Below are 18039 nucleotides of genomic sequence, written 5' to 3' on the forward strand. Positions count from 1 at the left end.
GACCTAGCTCATAGTAGGTGCTTGATAAATTATTGCTAATTAAGTGGAAAAAAAGTAAAATGCCTAGCATAAAGTGCTTGGGATGTAGCAGTACTCAAAAATGCCAATTATTTTCCCAATTTCGTCTCTCAGATAATTGTGTGACACCAAATGCTTGAGAATTAAATATTTAAAAATATGGTCAAGGAAGTCGCTGTTAAATGAATCTTCTTGCATGCTTTAATGAAGTATAAAGGAATTGAGCAATTATCCTCTCCCGCACCTGCCTGTGGATTTAATTTCCCACATTTATTGGCTTATTTAACGTGATGGATCCCTGTTTGTGGCATCCGCATTTCCCAGAGGAGCTCATTACTGTGCCACAGAAAGGCTGGGTCATTCTGGGTGAAGTTTTGCTCGTCGGTGCGTACAAAGGGAGGAACTGGTCCAGAACTGGCCAAACACTTTGCACAGAAGCCAGCGCGTGTGAGAAGCAGACGCAAAAGCCATGCTGTACCACATTTCCCCTTTTGTGACATTAAACAAGGCCCACACGTGACGTGCAGTCTGGAGGTCGCCCCAGATTCTGCCCACCCGTGGCAGGTGGGGAAGGTTGTATCGTGCAGAGCCTTTGTGTGGTGTAATCACACAGGAGTTCTCTTGTCACGAAGTAGAACGCTATTTGAAGTTCAGTGCTGACTCCTATGGGGCTCCTCCTCCCCCCAGGCCAACCTGCACTCACACACTTGAGTCTAAGCTAAAGAGGGCTTACAGAGCCTTCACATTCTCCTGCGCTGGGTATAATTAGAGCCGCAGAGAGCTGAGAGCCGAGGGAGTGCTGCTCCCCCCACCCCACCCTTCTCCAGTTTACAAGGCGAGATCCCGTGGGTGCACCCTGAATATTCTGGGAGATGTGAGTATGGAGTTTTATTCTGTTTTCCTCCCCTGCCCTCCAAAAACCAAGATGACCATAGGGCACGTAGCCCTCCTTGTCCCACAGACCTGATTCTGGGGAACCCAGAAGTCCACAGAGAATGGCACTGAGCAACCAGCCTGGTGGATCTTGCCCAGTTCATTCTCAAGGCTCAGAGAGACGGATGTCTCTGTGGCACCCTGGCACACTTCCTCACACTCCTGGGGAAAAGGCTTTGGCCGCGGTGGAGAGGGGCCGCTGACGGCAGGTGCGTTTCTGTGCAGTTTTTGTGCAGTTTTCATAAAGCACGAGCTCCAGTGGGAGTAGCTGAGCCCCTCCTAGGACAGTGCGGCTTCCTGAGCGTTTTAGCTTAGACTGATGCAGATTCAGCTGGGGGTAGGCTTTGTTGCCTTAGCTCTCGCTGGAGTGGAGGGGCCTTAGGTGCACATGCCCACCACTGCGGCTGTCCCTCTCATCGGTCCCTGTTAACGTGCTCTCTCCCATCCCTTCATCTGGCTCTGGGTGCCTTGCCACAGCTCGGGCTGATCCATCCTCCTTGTGTCCAAACCGATAAACCAGTTACAGCCACCGTGTGCTAAGTCTGCTGTTGCTTCAAGTTCAGCCTTTACAGCACAGAGACTTCTGAAACTGTTTATTGCTGGAGCTATTTCTGTTCTGATTTGCCGCTGCACGGATTACACAGATGCTGGGACCGTGAAGACATTGCTCTGCAGAATGCCTGTGGCAAGCACCCCTCATGCACCCTATGAGATGCTTCCCTCTCCTGGGCTCTGTGGAAAGGAGATCGGGCAGATGGGGGGCAAGACCACGGGGTCAGGCGGGCAGGCCCAGGTCGGGGCACCTCCTGTCTGTGCCACCTTGAGCAGCCACATCCTCATCTTCTCTGTGACATGAATTTCCTATGGCTGCTGTGGCAAATCCCCACAAATTTAGCACAAACGTATTAAGCTCTGGCTCTGGAGGTCCGCGATATAAAACTGAGATGTCAGCAGGGCTGTGCTCCGTCTGAGACTTAGGGGAAAGTCTCTTTGTTCACCCCTTGCAGCTTTTGAATCCTTTTCTTATTATGAGCCGGTTTCCCCGTCTGGATGCACAGCCTAGCATTTTCTAGCCCTGCTGGCCTTGCTGCCATCACCACGTCTCCTCTGGCTCTGACCCTCCTGCCTCCTTTCTTTCTTCCTTCCTTTTTTTAAAAATTATTTATTTATTTACTTATTTGTAAGGCAGAGTTACAGAGAGAGAGGGAGAGGGAGAAGAAGAGAGAGAGAAAGATCCCCTATCTACTGGTTCACTTCCCAAATGGTCACAACAGCCAGGGCTTGGCCATGCTGAAGCCAGGAGCCTTCTCCAGGTTTCCCAAGCACTGGAGCCTCTTCCACTGCTTTCATAGGCACCTGAGCAGGGAGCTGGATTGAAGTGGAGCAGCCAGGACATGAACCGCATCCATATGGGATCCTGGCATTGCAGGCAACTGCTTAGCCTGCTATGCCACAGTGCCGGCTCCTCCTGCCTCTTCTTCTAAGGACCCTTGCAGTTATGTTGGGTCCACTGGGTAATCCGGATTGTCTCCCATCTCAGCATCCTTCATCGATCATGTCTGCGAAATGTTTCAGGTTCCTGTATGAGGCAAGGTGGCATTTCTAGGTCCTAAGGGTTAGGAGATGGACATCTCTATGGGTCATTGTCATCCTGCCACCGTGGGCCTGTGGGAAGGGTTGTTGCTTCATGTACCCATCCCTGTAGTGGTCAGGGTTCTCATGTTGCCAACAGCTCCAGACCAAGTGAGAAGGGGTGTGTGCAGCGATTCATCTACATCACCTAGGAAAGATCAAATCACTCTTCTCTCAAATGTTCTCTCACTAGGAAGGCACAGTGCAGTTGTTAGTATTTAAAGAGTATGGCAGCTGGAAAGGGTAAAAGTTTTCTGAGAAAAGGATAAGGTCAGTTTTCTGAAGACGGCTGAAAATTTACTTATGCAAAACACCTCCTTTTTCAGTAAGACTGGATAAACAGTCATAAGGAGGCATTTCCATTTCATGCCTCTGGACATTATTGCTAATCACAGTTGAGATCTGTGGACTTTCTTTCTCCGAGTACCTCCGTGCCCCTGCCAGTTGGAGGTGCACACAAAGTTTGATTTGCCAGGCGTGCTTTCATCTGACAGGTAGCTCGAACAAGCTGCCCCAAGTCGGAAAGCACTTCCCATCGCTCTCTGTGTTCCGAAGGAATCCAAATGCCAGAAGCTGAAGGGGGCAGTTTCAGGGTTTCCCACGGCTCCTTTCCTCCTTCGTGTTATATAGAACTCTATTTAAAGCAGCTGGGCAGTGGGAGTCATCCCCAGGGAGGCTCATCAGGCAGACGCGGGGACAGTAAGACACGGAGGAGGCGGCAGGTGCCGTGTGTGCTCCTTCTGCCCTTCCCCAGGTGGGGCTTCATGGACCTTGGATGGGGTCCTGTCCACCACCCAGCAAATGTGGGGAGACTGCCTTTGAGGGGCAGAGAAGGAGGCTTAGAGTGCTGAACCTTTCAGAAGCTCAGGGTAACCAGGGTGGTTTTGGGCTTCTGAGCCCATCCTCAGCAGGGCGTGTGCTCTGGCTGCCCCCTCTGCCACCTTGCTGTTCACTGTTTGCTTCCGTGGGCAGACCAGCCTGCCACTGTGGGTGTGGTGTGCCTCTGTCCACCTGACCCCACACAGGGCTACAGGAGTGCCCGGCCTTTCTTGCCCTCTCCCCACCCTAGCAAGGCAGGCACTTGCGGTTGGCCCAGGCAATGGGCACAGCTCAGGACTGTCGGCCTCTAGACCCCATGCTCTCATTACTGTTTGCTGATGCTTGACTTCGGCCAACTTCTGGTTGTCAGGCCAAGGCAGTGCCCCAAAGGTCATAGGTCAGCCTTGCTCTACTGGCCAGTCATATCCACTGGACAGTGGCCCGAGAGTTCCAAGAAATAGACTCTTTCCAAAGGAGAAATTGGAAACGGGGAAAGATTTTGCAAAGATGGTGCCACACCTTCTGAGAGATGAACAGAAATCAGAAGATACCTCAAAATGTTTGTAAAGAACTGAAATTAAAAGATAGGTTTAGAGGCTGGCACTGTAGCACAGTAGGCTAAGCCTCTGCCTGTGGTGCCGGCAGCCCATACAGCTGCCCATTCGTGTCCCAGCTGCTTCTGTTCCAATCCAGCTCTCTGCTTATGGCCTGTGAAAGCAGTGGAAGGTGGCCCAAGTGCGTGGGCCCCTGCACCCATGTGGGAGACCTGAAAGAAGCTCCTGGCTTTGGATCAGCTCAGCTCCAGCCATTTGCAGCCATTTGGGGGGTGAACCAGCAGATGGAAGACCATTCTGTCTCTCCCCCTCTCTGTCTGTAACTCTACCTCTCAAATTAATTAATTAATTAATTTAAAAATATATAGGTTTATTTTGGTGCATTTTTAAAAAAATCCATGTATAGGTTTTTCATGTACACATTTTCATGAGCTTTTTGAAAGACCCCTCATATGCATGGATTTCCATTTTTTTCGGCACTGAAATAAACGTATCCTTTAAAAGCATGGGCACGTCACGATGAGCGGGAATTCCCTCTTACGGGCAGCAGCCTGCTACATCTGCTGATGCTCAGTCTGCAGGACGTGTCTTGCCTTTCCTGGAGGAATTTGATCATTTGATGCCAGTGCCTGGGAACTGTCTGGGCCAGATGGCCTGTTTTATGTGGTTGGGTTATTTTTCTTTCTGCCTTCTTTTTTTTTTTTTTTTGACAGGCAGAGTTAGACAGTGAGAGAGAGAGAGATCTTCCTTCCATTGGTTCACCCCCCAAATGGCCGCCACAGCTGGTGCACTGCGCCTATCTGAAGCCAGGAGCCAGGAGCTTCTTGATGCAGGGCCCAAGCACTTAGGCCATCCTCCACTGCCTTCCCAGACCACAGCAGAGAGCTGGACTGGAAGAGGAGCGACCGGGACAGAACTGGCACCCCAACCGGGACTAGAACCCAGAGTGCCAGTGCCTCAGGTGGAGGATTAGCCTAGTGAGCTGCAGCGCTGGCTCTTTCTGCTTTTTAATGTAACACACACACAGCTTTGTAGGAGTAGAACCCAATGAGGTATTTCGAAGGAGGCACACCTGTGTCTCTGCAGAACGTTGCCAGCCCCTCTGAGGTGCCCCACGCAATGACTCCCCATTTTCTGTTCATGAAGGGAGCCACTGCTCTGGCTTCCAGTGTCATAACTTGGCTTTTCTGTTTTTGAGCTCTTTTTTGAATTTTTAAAAATTTGAGACACACACGCACATAGCACCCAGATGCAGACTCACTCCCCAAATGCCCACAAAGGCCAGGGCTGGGCTGGGGCTGGAGCCAGGTGCTGGAAGTGCAGTCTGGCTCTCCCACCATGGGTGACAGGAGCCCAGTTTCCTGACCCATTACCACTGCTTCCCAGGAATGCCCATTGGTGGGAAGCTGGTGTCAGGGGGCAGAGCCACACCCAGGTATTCTGATGTGGAATGCAGGCCTCTCAGCCACTAGATAGATAAACTCCCACTCTTGTCTTTGAACTCCCACTCTTGTCTTTGAACTTTATATAGATTGATTCATACAATATATGTTTCTAGTGTTTCTAGTTTTTCCCTTTAACATGATGCTTGTGAGATTCCTCTAGGTTGCTATAATTTTGGATTTTCCCGCTTGTACTTCTGGATCTATGAAGAGGAATTTTGTAAGAACTGAGATTCTGAATTCTGCAGCTGTGGCCAAGGAAGTTTTGTCCCCAACGTTAGCTTCTTTCCACTTTGGCGGTGGTTTTGCGATGAGCTTGGAGTGCCTTCCCCGGAAGAGTGTTTCTCCATAAGTGGTGTGACTCAGCCTTTTTTCATCCTCCTTAGTGACATGATTGGGCTCCAGAAGACTTCTGGCCATTTGCAAAAGTTAAAGCCTGTCTCCGAGGACAAGCAGCGGTTCCCCTGAGACTGTCCACCACGCTGGGCCTCTTCCCTTTCTTATCACTAAAACTGACCAGTTTGTTGAGTTCAGTGAGCATCAAACGCTACCATTTTACCAGTATGTTACAGTGCTATTTTTTTATAATTCCTAAGACTGAACAGGTGTTATGAAAATTAAGAGGTATTTTATTTTTATTTTTATTTTATTTTATTTTTAAAAAATTTTTGACTGGCAGAGTGGACAGTGAGAGAGAGAGAGAGAGAAAGGTCTTCCTTTGCCGTTGGTTCACCCTCCAATGGCCGCCGCGGCCGGCGCGCTGCGGCCGGTGCACCGCGCTGATCCGAAGCCAGGAGCCAGGTGCTTCTCCTGGTCTCCCATGGGGTGCAGGGCCCAAGGACCTGGGCCATCCTCCACTGTACTCCCGGGCTACAGCAGAGAGCTGGCCTGGAAGAGGGGCAACCGGGACAGAATCCGGCGCCCCGTCTGGGACTAGAACCCGGTGTGCCGGTGCCGCAAATGAGGCTGCATGCAGTATTGGTTCAGAGTGCTGTCTGCATGTTTAACGCCGCTGGGCTTTCTTTGAGTACGAATCTCTGGTTTTACCTTCTCCCGCATGAGTTGTTTGGTCTGCTGGCCTTCTGGGGTCTTGGTGTTTTCTGTCCACCCATTCGCTGGTCTCTTTAACGCTGTTCTTGTTAGAACTCTGGCTCGCTGCTGGCAGACTCACTTGAAGACGTGCAGACAGGGCTGTTTGTTGCGAAGGCTCCAGTGATCCCACAATGACCCAGGACATTCTTAGAACTGTCTCCACCTCATGTGGCTGGTCCTCCTCAGCCCCCTATCTCAGCCTGACATCAGCCCAGCCCCTGCCCTGGCCGTGTGGTTTGTGATTATTCTTGGCATGCTTGCTGGTTGTCCACTTTGATAATGAGCTCCCGGAGCCCGAGGGCCTTGCTCCCTGTTGTCCCCAGGGGCCGCTCAGTGATGCTCACAGAGTGGCTGAACATTGCCATCCCAGTGGCTTTGGTGTGGGTCCTCTCTGCTCCCTGCCTCCTGACCTTCCTGCTGACATCCTGTCCGTGTTCCTCGCTACCACCCCACCTCCTGCGAACGGGCTTGCTTGCAGCTTCCATCCGCAGAGTGAAAACTCAGCCACAGCTGTTGCAGTGTGTCTTGCCTCCTGCCCAGCTGCTCAGATTCCTGGCTCAGCTTGGGTCACTTGTCCACTGTGGCTGGAGTGGGGGAATGGTGGGCAGGGCCATGTCGGTGGCTCGCTGTGACCTGCTGATTAGGGAGAGGGACAGAACTGTGGCTGAGCAGACTTCAAAGAGGGAGCTCCGTGCCCTCCTGCCAGTGCTCGAACTTCCAGGCCCTCAGGACCCTGAGGTTCCCACCACCTACCAGGTGGCAGACAACCAACCACAGGTGAATGAGTTTGCTGCTTTGGAGATTCAGGCCTTTGGATACTGCAGTGGATACTGGTGACAGCTGAAGCAGAGACCACTGCCAAGAGGCCAGAAGCCTGGCTAGGGTGAAAGATGATGACCACAATATAAATCAAGAACGTGTTCGGGCTGGTGTTGTGGTACAGTGGGTTAAGCCATCTCCTGTGATGCTGGCATTCGTGTGCAAGCTGGTTCGAATCTCAGCTGCTCCACTTCGTATGCCGTTCCCTACTAGCACCTGGGAAAGCAGCAGAAGATGGCCCAAGTGCCTGAGCACCCTGCCACCCATGCGGGAGACCTGGATAAAGCTCCAGACTTCAGACTGGCCCAGCCCAGACATTTGTGGCCATTTGGGGAGTGAATTAACAGATGGAAAATGTCTGTCTCTTCCTCTCTTCATAACTCTGCCTTTCAAAGTAAAATAAACAAAAAAAAGTTTTTAAAGATTGACTTGTTTCTAAGAAAGTCAGAGTTACTAAGAGAGGAGGAGATATAGAGAGAGATCTTCCATCCACCGGTTGGTTCACTCTCCAGATGGCTGGAAATGTCTGGGCTGGGCCAGGCTGAAGGCAGGAGGCAGGAGCTTCATTCATTCCGGTCTTCCACATAGGTGCAGGGGCCCAAGGACCTGGGCCACCTTTTGTGCTTTTCCCAGACCATTTAGGGAGCTGGATGGGAAGTAGAGCAGTTGGACTTGAATCAGCCCCCATATGGGATGCCAGCGTCACAGGCAGTGGCTTTACTCTCTAGGCAGCAATGCTGGCCCCCATAAATAAATCTTAAAAAAACAAAAACAAAAAGAACATGGATACTGTGTCACAGTGGCAGCACGACAAAGTGTCATAGTGGGAAAAATTGTGAAAGTGAATATACAAATCTGGAGATCCTGTAAGCAGAGGAGTGCTTGAGGTGAGTCATGGGGCGGGGGTTCCTAAGCAGGATGAATTTTGGAAGGGTTGAGGGAGATGCAGCCAGCAGAGCTCTGGCCCCAGCGAGGCCTGGGGGCTGGAGGTGGGATGGGTGTGTCTGGAGTGGACAGGGTGTGGCAGGACCTGAGCTCAGAGGGTTGCATGGAGCCCATCCCCAGGGTCTGGCAGCCCTGGGAGGCTTTGGGAGCAGCTGCTGGGGGCGGGACTGAAGGCCTCTGATGCTGTCACAGCTCCCGTTTCCCACAGCTTTACCGCCGCTTGCCCTGCTCTGTTTTTACCTTTTGTTTTCGGTGTATTATTTTTGGCTGGCTTAATGAGAACCGAGGCGTTTGCTTGTCTGAGACAAACAGGGAGGTGGAAAGTGGCAGGAGTGAGGGGCACTGTCTGCAGCTTCCCTGGGTCGCGTGGCGGGGAGGGGTCCACCCCAGTCCTCTCTGCACCCCTGGCCTTGTTTCCCAAGGGGTACTTTTTAGGTATCTTCAGGCCTGGTGCCCCAGGCTACCCCTGTAGCAGCTGGGTGACCGCTCCACTTTCTAACAGGGCCTGGGGCCACACAGGGCAAAGCTGCACAGAGCCAGAAAGAGAGCACCCCTGCCGCTGGCCTCCTGGGTGGTTCCACAGGGCTGCTGTCTGTGTGACAGCTGCCTTTAGGTTGAGTGGCACAGACACACCGTTGCTGCTGCATGATTTTTCACACACACACACACACACACCATGGAACTGTGCTGCATTCTTAGGCTCTGATTCTCCTGTGTCTGTGACTGGGGTGTGAGTGCAGGCCCTGGTGAGTCCTGCTTGTGTGGTCTGCCTGGCTTTGGCACACAGTGAGGCTGCAGTCCCTGAGGCCTAGTGTAGCGCAGGGGGCTGTACAGCCCGGTAGGCACAGCTAGACCCGTGTGCTGTGGGAGAAAGGGGTTGACTTTAGAAAGGCAACCACTTTCCTCCTTGTGATGTTTTCCTTTTCTTGGGATCTGTGGGATCTGCACCTGACACACAGACATTCGATGCCCGTCCACCGGCCCTTTGAGGTCCATCGACCTGCCTGATCCTGTGCTTCCCAGGCCGTTCCCAGGTAGTTCTCTTGATCAGAAACATCCAGGATCGTCTCCAGGCATTATTGCTGTTTCATGACGAGTCGTGAATCTACAGTCCATTATGTTAATCCGGCAGCTGAAGATTAATCAAGTGCTCGTCCAGGCCCCTTGGATGGGGGCTGCTGAGAACATGTGAGCTGTCACTAGGCTCTGCAGGCTCACTGGGGCACGGAGGTAGGCGCTGCCTCCTTTCCCATCTCTGCAGAACCAAAGGTGCAAAGGGCTGCTCCCAATCGCCAGCCCAGCTGCTCCCATTGCTTCCTGTCAGGGCTTAATTTCAGTGCTTCATCCTTCACTCGTTGGTCTGAGTGTTTGATGATGAGTGGTGAGACCTGTCACCTTGGAGGATGGTTCTGTCTGCTTTCCTCCCCCACTGGGGTGGTTTGGAACCCAACACTGCTTTGCTCAGGCTTCTTGGCTCGATGATGTTGTGTTTATGAGTCGGAGGCTGGTGCAGAAGTGGACGTAGTTGAGTTTATACTGAAATGTGTGGAAGTGTCGGGTAGTACAGTTGGAAAAAGTTGACACTGCCTTTAAGAAAAAGTCGTGAGTGTTCTTTTTATAACTTGAACGCCTTCAGAAGTTTTCACTCTGCTTTGGACTTGCCGAATTGGTAAAATCCAGGGTTTGGGCTTCATTCACCGCGAGTGATAGATACAATCATACAACTGTAGCACTAAGATGTGTATGATGTGTGTATCCATTTGTTGCTCCCATCATGTAATGTGCAGATCATTTTAATGAAATACATGGGCGAGTGATAGATACAATCATACAACTGTAGCACTAAGATGTGTATGATGTGTGTATCCATTTGTTGCTCCCATCATGTAATGTGCAGATCATTTTAATGAAATACATGGTATCTATTCACTGTGTGCATACATGCAAGTTCTGGGGGTATCCGGATGAGTAATACATGGTCTCTGCCTGTGGTCAGCTGGCAGCAGCCTCTGCCTCGAGAGCAGGTGAGTGCAAGGCAGAGTCAGGAAACAAGCTGACACACGTGGCCAGTGGCCAGTGGCCAGTGGGGGCATGCAGAGTGGCTGAGGGGCTGGCTCTTAGCTCAGGTCCTGGAGATGTTATTCAACTTGAGCTTGAGTTAAGGCAAAGAAAGATCAATGCTGAAAGGCAGTGAATCCCAGGCATTGAGGATGTTTGCAAAGGCTGGGGAATGTGAGGTCACACAGGCCAGGAGTTCTGTGTGACAGCGCCCAAGCACAGAAGGACAGGCACAAGAGGAAGTTGGAAGGTGTGTTGTTGGAGGGAGTTCTGACTCTATAGAGAGATTTTTGTGCCAGGCCCTGGAACTTCAATGTCATTCTGCAGTGGGCATCACTGGCGGGTTATACAGAACTCAGGATGGTTTATGCTGTCTGTCATCTGGACGGAGGATGGGGAGTTGGGATGGATGAATGACAGGTGGATGGGAGGGTTGCCTGAAGGCAAGGAAACCAACTTAGGAGCTTTTGCAGTTGACTCGGGAAAGCAGTGAGGTGAAAAGAATACTGTGGAAATAGTGGAATTAGGACTAGACATAGACCACAGACATGGGAAGAGGCGATGAGACCACATACTGAGAGTGATATGAGTGAAAGGGCTGTAGCAATGTTGAGAAAGGGCCAGGTGTCTGACTTGGGTGACCACGTGAGTGACAGACAGGGGAGGCTGGAGGTAGAAGCTATTTGGTGAGGAACACAGTGAGTCCAGCTTAGGAGGTGTGGGACAGCGAAGTGGCCAGACCTGCAGGCAGTTAGGCACTCAGGTCCCAGGTTCAGGGAAGAGATCAGAGTGGAAGGTGCAGATTTTGGCTTACAGGTTTACAGAAGCCCGTAAGGGAGAGCGCTACATGCAAGGAACTTGCAGAGCAAGAAGAATGCGGCCGGAGCACCGTGGAGCGTCAGTGTGTGAAAGCTGGCTGCCCCGGGGATACTCGTAATCAGTACTCAGGGAGGCCCAGGAGGCAGCAGTGCTGTGGCTTCAGAGGCCAGAATTCCTGGAGCGTGGATGATCAGCACCGTCCGGTGGATTCAAACAGTAGAAGAGGGGTTCAAGGCCTTTCCTGGCTCGGCACCATGGAGTTCATTGGTGACCTTGTTGAGAACACAATTCGCAGTTTGTTTCCTCGGGTTCGAGAGCGCATAGGTGAGGAAAAGGGGATGCACCTGTTGGCAGTGTTACTCAGCCTGTCTGAGAAGGAGCCAGTGTTTCGGGGGAGCCGGGCTGCAGGGCAGTGGTTGTTACCGAGGACGCTCGCACGCCTAGAGCTGCTCGTGGAGCAGTTTACTGCAGGGGCAGAGGGTTGCACAGGTCTGTGTGATTGCAGGTTGACAATCAGGAGCAAATATGCTATGTGCCCGTGTACGCCCATTGCTTTGTTTTCACGTGTGGGCCTGCCAGAGACGGCCACGTGGTACGTTTCTCTGTAGTTTGCCTTCTAGCTTTCCCTCAGAATCACCGTTTCCACTCCTGCCAGCGTTAGGAGCTCTGTCACAGATCCTGCCCCTTCCGGAAGGTCACTCTGCTCCCGGGGTGGCGACCGAGCACCTCAGTGAGATCCCCCAGGCCCTTTTGGTTCTGGCGCGCTCTCTCCAGTCAGCTCTGGACTAGTGCAGCCCTCACCCGGTATTCCACAAGGAGGCTGCAGCTGTCGCACTTTCCTGACCACCCCATGGTCCAGTCCTCTGAGCTTCTCCCCTCCCCTCCAGACAGCGGGGCTCACCTGACTTTACAGGAGCCTGCTTGGGTGCCGTTGCTTGTGGGGCCTCAGCAGCTCGAGCTGGCCGACCCCTCCCAGCTCCCATCCGCGCCCACTGCTGAAGACTGAGCCTGCTGCCTCGCACCTGTGTCCCCCCACAACCGTCAGCTCCCCCAGGACGGCCGGACTCCTTCCCAGCAAGGGACAGGACTGTGTGCCTGGCTCTGTGCTGCGACTCCTCGCCCACAGGCTGCCGGCCTGGCGACACTCACCTTGTCCTCTGCTTCTTTCCAGGGAAGCAGTTTAAGTGCACAGTGTGTGACTACACGGCGGCCCAGAAGCCCCAGCTGCTGCGGCACATGGAGCAGCACGCCTCCTTCAAGGTAAGAGACATGGCGTGGGCGGGGTGGGGGAGGGGAGGGGGGGTCGGTGCAGGAGGCCAGAGGCTTCCCTTCTCAAGGTGAGGGTGGAGGGAGCCTGCGTTCAGTAGCTATTGGGGTTACCCTCACTCCCGGGCCAGTCCCTGGTTTGCGCAGGGTCTGAGGCCTGTGCAGTGTGCTCTGTCCATGTGGGTAGCATTGTTCTGACGCCAAGTCAGAGAACAGGGTGAGAGTTTGCAGATGGAGGAGAAGGCATTTCCTATCCTAAACACCTGCAGTGATGAGAGGAATGAGTGTGGTACATCGGATCCTGGATTAGCTCCGGTGAACTTACTGAGAAGCAGGTGTCACGGTACCCACCTGGGAGGCTGTTGTGAGAGCAGGGGTAGCACTCAGGAGTCACCAGCCCAGTCCCCAGCATGCAGCAAGGGGCCCAGGTGGCTCCCTGCATTCCTTCAATACCTGTAATTGAGTGTTCTTCAGTGTGGGTGGTCATAGCCTTGTAGCCAGTGCTGACGGTGTGGTTACTGATAACAAGCACCATGGTCCAGTAACTTGTTCTGTAAAGAATCCTGCTCAGCACTTGGCCAGCCTTGCCCTTAAAACTGATGATGCTGCCGACGCAGACACATGGAGGTGCAGTCATTGAGATTTGCAAACAGGCTGCTCTAAAGCGGTTTTTGAAATTGTGCCTACCGCTAAACCTCAGAGAATCATGGAAGGCCGAGGGGCTGTTGGCCACCACACTGCCAGCCTGCCCGTCCTGTGTCGTGTGCTGGCACCAGGCAGGAACTTCGTGTCCATCAGCGCTCATCTCCCCTATGTTTCCATCTGTTTGATGCATGAACTGGAACCGCAGAAGGCAGCCGGTCACCTGGGAGTCTTTAGTGTCTTGCGTATGCACAGACCTCAGCCGCTGAGATGACTGTGCTCACCACTTGTGACGTGCTGAGGACCTTCCCAACAGCAAGCTCTTCTCATGCCCAGAACAGCCTGGCAGGAGATGAATTCCCATGGTTTCTCCTGGCGCAGTTGAAGCCCTAAGTGTCTGTGAGCAGTAAGGGCCTCTAGGATTTCATATCCACATCGTGAAGGAGGTAGAAGGTGGACTTCATCCTCTCCCAGTCTAGTACTTTGAGCGTTGTATCTTCTGTCACTCATGGGTACAAGGCTGTTGATGATGCATGGCTTTTTTTTTTTTTTTTCAAGTTTTATTTATTGGGGCCAGTGCTGTGGCGCAGTGGGTAAAGCTGTTGCCAGCAGTGCCAGCATCCCACATAGATACCGGTTTGAGTCCTGGCTGCTCCGCTTCCTTTCCAGCTCTCTGCTATGGCCTGGGAAAGCAGTAGAAGGTGGCCCAAGTCCTTGGGCCCCGGCACCCACGTGGGAGACCTAGAAGAAGCTCCTGGCTCCTGGCTTTGTATCAGCTCTGGCCATTGCAGCCAACTGGAGAGTAAACCAGTGGATCGAAGACCACTCTCTGTCTCTCTGCCCCTGCCTCTCTGTAGCTCTGCCTTTCAAATAAATAAATAAGTCTTTAAAAACAAACAAACAAATAAAAGATTATTTATTTGAGAAGTAGAGTTATGGACTGAGAGAGCGAGAGACAGAGAGAAAGGTCTTCCATCCACCGGTTCACTCCCCAAATGGCCATAATGGCCAGAGTTGAGCCTATCCAAAGCTAGGAGCCAGGAGGTTCTTTTGGGTCTCCTACATGGGTAAAGAGGCCCAAGCACTTGGGCCATCTTCTACTGCTTTCCCAGGCCATAGAAGAGAGCTGGATTCAGAGAAGAGCAGCTGGGATATGAACTGGCATCCATAGACCTGGTGCTGCAGGCAGAGGCTTAGCCTACTATGCCACAGCACCGGCCCCTATGAGTGGCTTTTAACATCTATCCTCATTGATGGACACGAGTTTCTTGCTGGGACCTACACGTCACTTGCTAGGACTGTCATGGTGTCCGAATCCTGGAAGCTCTTCAGTGCTACACACATGTCGTGCATCACTAAAACGAAGAGCTTTATTTTGCATTTCACAGTGCATAGATGTGTTTCCTTGGGGGACTCTAGGTTTTCTTAGACCAGTACAATTATGCCAGAGAACAGAGAGCCAAGGAGGCTCCCACTTGATGAGTGAGATGCTTGGGCCAGTGAGGTTAATTATTTTCCTAACGACTCCAGAATTGGAGTCTCACCTTGGTTTTCTGTTTTCTCTTTTGGAAAATATTTATTTTATTTATTTGAAAATCAGAGTTACAGAGAGAGTGAGTGAGTGAGAGAGAGAGATATCATCCATCTGCTGGTTCACTCTCCAGCTGGCTGCAACAGCCGTGGCTGAGCCAGGCCAAAGTCAGAAGCCGGGAGCTTCATCCTGGTCTCCCACGTCAGTGGCAGGGGCCCAGCCACTAGGGCCATCTTCTGCTGCCTTTCCCAGGCCATGAGCAGGGAGCTGGATGGGAAGCGGAGCAACCACGACACGAACCAGTGCACACATCGGTTGCTGGCATTGCAGGTGACGGCTTTACCTGCTACGCCACAACACTATCCCTCCGCCCACCTCCTTGGTTTCCAGTGTGGATGTCTGCGTTTCCTAACCAGCCATAGCTGAAACAGTTGGTCTCCCCTGGAACCCTCATTATTTGCTTCCTAGATTGTGGGCTGTTTGTCTTGGGTGCAGAGGAGGTGGATTTGGGGGCTGGTTTTACAAGGGGCAGTGACATGTGGTCATTTCTTGCCATCACACCGTTGGCATCCGGTGCCGGGCCCTGGTGCTGCTCCACTGGGCTAGGCCTCAGGTCATGGCTGGTTTCCCTTGGGCTCCCTGTGGCTTTGGGCTTCCTCCCGCACCTGGTGCTCCCACGCCTGAGTGGGAAGCACTGAACCCAGCCTCATTGCTCTCGGCCTACACGTTGGAGTACATCTTCACTGCACATTAATGGAGAAAAAGGGAATTTCTTCCTCTTGTGCAGGCAGTAGCCCTCATCCGCTCCGTGTCTGCGCCCCGTCCTGTCCTTGCACAAGCTTCCTGGTGCTGCCGTGACAAATTACCACCAGTGATTGGTCACTGTATCGGTTACACGCGTTTGTTACCGTGTGGTTCTGAAGCTCAGAACTCCATACTCTGCGTGACCCATCCTGGTCAGAGTGTATAAATCTTTGGCCTGAAGACCCCACATGGGCCTCCCTGGGTGAAAACCAAGGTGCTGTCAGGGCCACCCTGCTTTCTGCAGGCTCTAGGGGAAGTGCGCACCCCTCTCCTGGCTCCTGGAGCTGCTGCTTCACTGGGCTTGCGGCCCTTCCTCCCACCCTGTGCGCGCACCAGTGCTCCTCTCTGACTCTCCCCTTCCACCGCCTCTTCCATCCCTCAGGGCCTCGTGGTGCCCTCGGGGTCACCCACCTATCCCACGGTAGTGTGCTTGTACCAGAGTCAGCTGATTGACTGCTGAATGCCACCTGCCAAGCCCGGTGCTTTTGAGCTGGGAGGAGGAAAGTCTGTGCAGGTTCCTGGGGCTGGGGCGTGGATGTCTCCTCAGGGGCACTGTTCTGCCCACCACGTCCCCCCACCGGTTTCCTTTGTTCCTCTGCGGTAGATCGTTTTCATCAAGGTTAGAAGATGCATAGCACACATACATGTTTCTTATCTGCAGCATGAGGCATCAGATCTTATTTTTTAAATATTTATTCACTTATTTGGAAGGAGAATTATAGAAAGGGAGAGGGAGAGACAAAGAGATTTCTTCCATCCTCTGATTCACTACCCTAGTGGCTGCAACAGCCAGAGCGGGGCTGATCTGAAGCGAGGAGCCAGGAGCCTCCTGTGGGTCTCCCACATGGGTTCAGGACCCCAAACACCTGGACCATCCTTCACTGCTTCCCCAGGCCAACAGCAGGGAGCTGGAAGACCTCGCTCTCGCTCTCTGCCTCCGCCTCTCTGTAACTCTACCTTTCAAATAAATAAATAAATCTTAAAAAAAAAAAAAAAAAAAAGAATCCTGAAGCAATCACCTATTGCAGTTGGCGTCACGATAAAACCAGTTTGCTTTAGATCTAGATTAATAATTTCCTGTATATGCTTTGTGCCAGAACAATGCTATAATAAAGGCAGATTCCGATATTGCTTTTTAAAATTACATTTTTCTTTGCATGTTAATTTTACAAAGAAAATCTGTATCCACCAAAGAAGACTTGGAAAATGTTTGTGGATTGCTTTCCCCTGGAAGTGTTGGATGCATTTTTATTTTAAGATTTATTTATTTATTTGGAAGGCACAGTTACAGAGAGATAGAGGCAGAGGCAGAAAGAGAGAGAGAGAGAGAGGTCTTCCATCTATTGGTTCACTCCCCAAATGGCTGCAACAGCTGGAGCTGAGCTGATCCAAATCCAGGAACCAGGAGCCAGGCACTTCTTCCAGGTCTCCCACATGAGTGCAGGGGCCCAAGCCCTTGGGGTATCTTCTACTGCTTTCCCAGGCCATCAGCAAGGAGCTGGATTGGAAATGGAGCAGCCGGGGCTCGAACCAGCACCCATATGGGACGCTGGCACCACAGGCAGATGCTTAGCCCACTGTGCCACAGCACTGGCCCCTGGATGCATTGCTTTCCAGAGAGGGTTGAGGTCGTTGTGTAGGTGCAGCTTTGTGTGATGGCGACTAGGGCACCCGATCTCCTGCTGATGAAGCTGTCTGATGGGCCGTAGGCTTTGCTGGGAATCCTTTGCTTCTAGGGGAGCCAGTGTAGCCCCCCAGGAACAGGCAAGGCCTGAGGGCCTGTGTGCGATTACCAGTGCCGCCTTTCTCGAGCAGCGTCTCAGAGGCTGTTCTCGTTTCACGGAATTGTGTGTCATTTAATGGCTGCTGAAGGACAAGCACCGTTCTTTAATCAGCCGTGTGCCTCGTAACTGGGTAGTTCAGCTGTTCTCGGTTTTGCTCTTGTGAGTAACCCTGATCAGCATCGTCGTGCAAAGGGCTATAAAATGCCGGGAATTCACCGGTCCTGGAGAGGTTGTCTGCACGTCCTGCAGCTGTGATTACCCTGCATCCCCTGGGGTGTGACTGTCACCTCTCACCTGACACGGGTGCCGGAGGAGGTCCCTGGACAAGATGGACGGCTGTGAAGCAGGCCAGGAATAGTCGCATTTCTTCCATCTTGCTGTTCAGCTCTTTGCCTTCTTGCTGATAAACAAGCCCACACACCCCATGTGAGGCCGCGAGGCTGCTGCAGGGAGCACGTGGGGCTCTCCCCCTTGTCTGGCTCCAGGACACGCGGTTCTGTTGGTGGGAATGTTCTCAGTGGTGGAGCTGGACCCAGCAGCCTCCTTGTCCACGAATCCAGAACTGACTCCAGTTATCAGGGACACTCGAGGGTTCTTGTTTTGCCGAGCCTTGTGTATACTTTCTTGTCATTGTCCCCTAAATAATACACTATAGCAATGATAAGTTGCTTCAAAAATTTGTGGGAAATGGAGTTCGAAAATAAGTTCATGTTGGTTCAAAATCATTTCTGAAATCTTAGCTTAGTTTTTTTTTTTTTATACTATGCATTTCCCATGAACTTTGAAAGGCCCCTCATTTTCCATAGGATTTGATTGTGTTAGGTGTTGCAAGTGATCTAGGGATGATTTAAAGTGTACAGGAGGAAGTGTGTAGGTTATAT

General features: G+C 52.1%; 1 protein-coding gene across 3 annotated transcripts in view; it reads left to right on the forward strand.

The window, feature by feature from the left end:
* The window catches only part of ZFAT (zinc finger and AT-hook domain containing), a 330215-nt gene that overhangs the window by 247955 nt on the left and 64221 nt on the right, over positions 1 to 18039 (forward strand). For all 3 annotated transcript variants that reach the window (XM_062187952.1, XM_062187951.1, XM_062187953.1), the window contains one exon: positions 12303 to 12391. In XM_062187952.1, the coding sequence (XP_062043936.1) occupies positions 12303 to 12391 (89 nt within the window). The remainder of the gene's footprint in view (positions 1 to 12302; positions 12392 to 18039) is intronic.

The sequence above is a fragment of the Lepus europaeus genome, chromosome 4, assembly GCF_033115175.1.
Source record: "Lepus europaeus isolate LE1 chromosome 4, mLepTim1.pri, whole genome shotgun sequence".
Taxonomy (NCBI): Eukaryota; Metazoa; Chordata; class Mammalia; order Lagomorpha; family Leporidae; genus Lepus; species Lepus europaeus.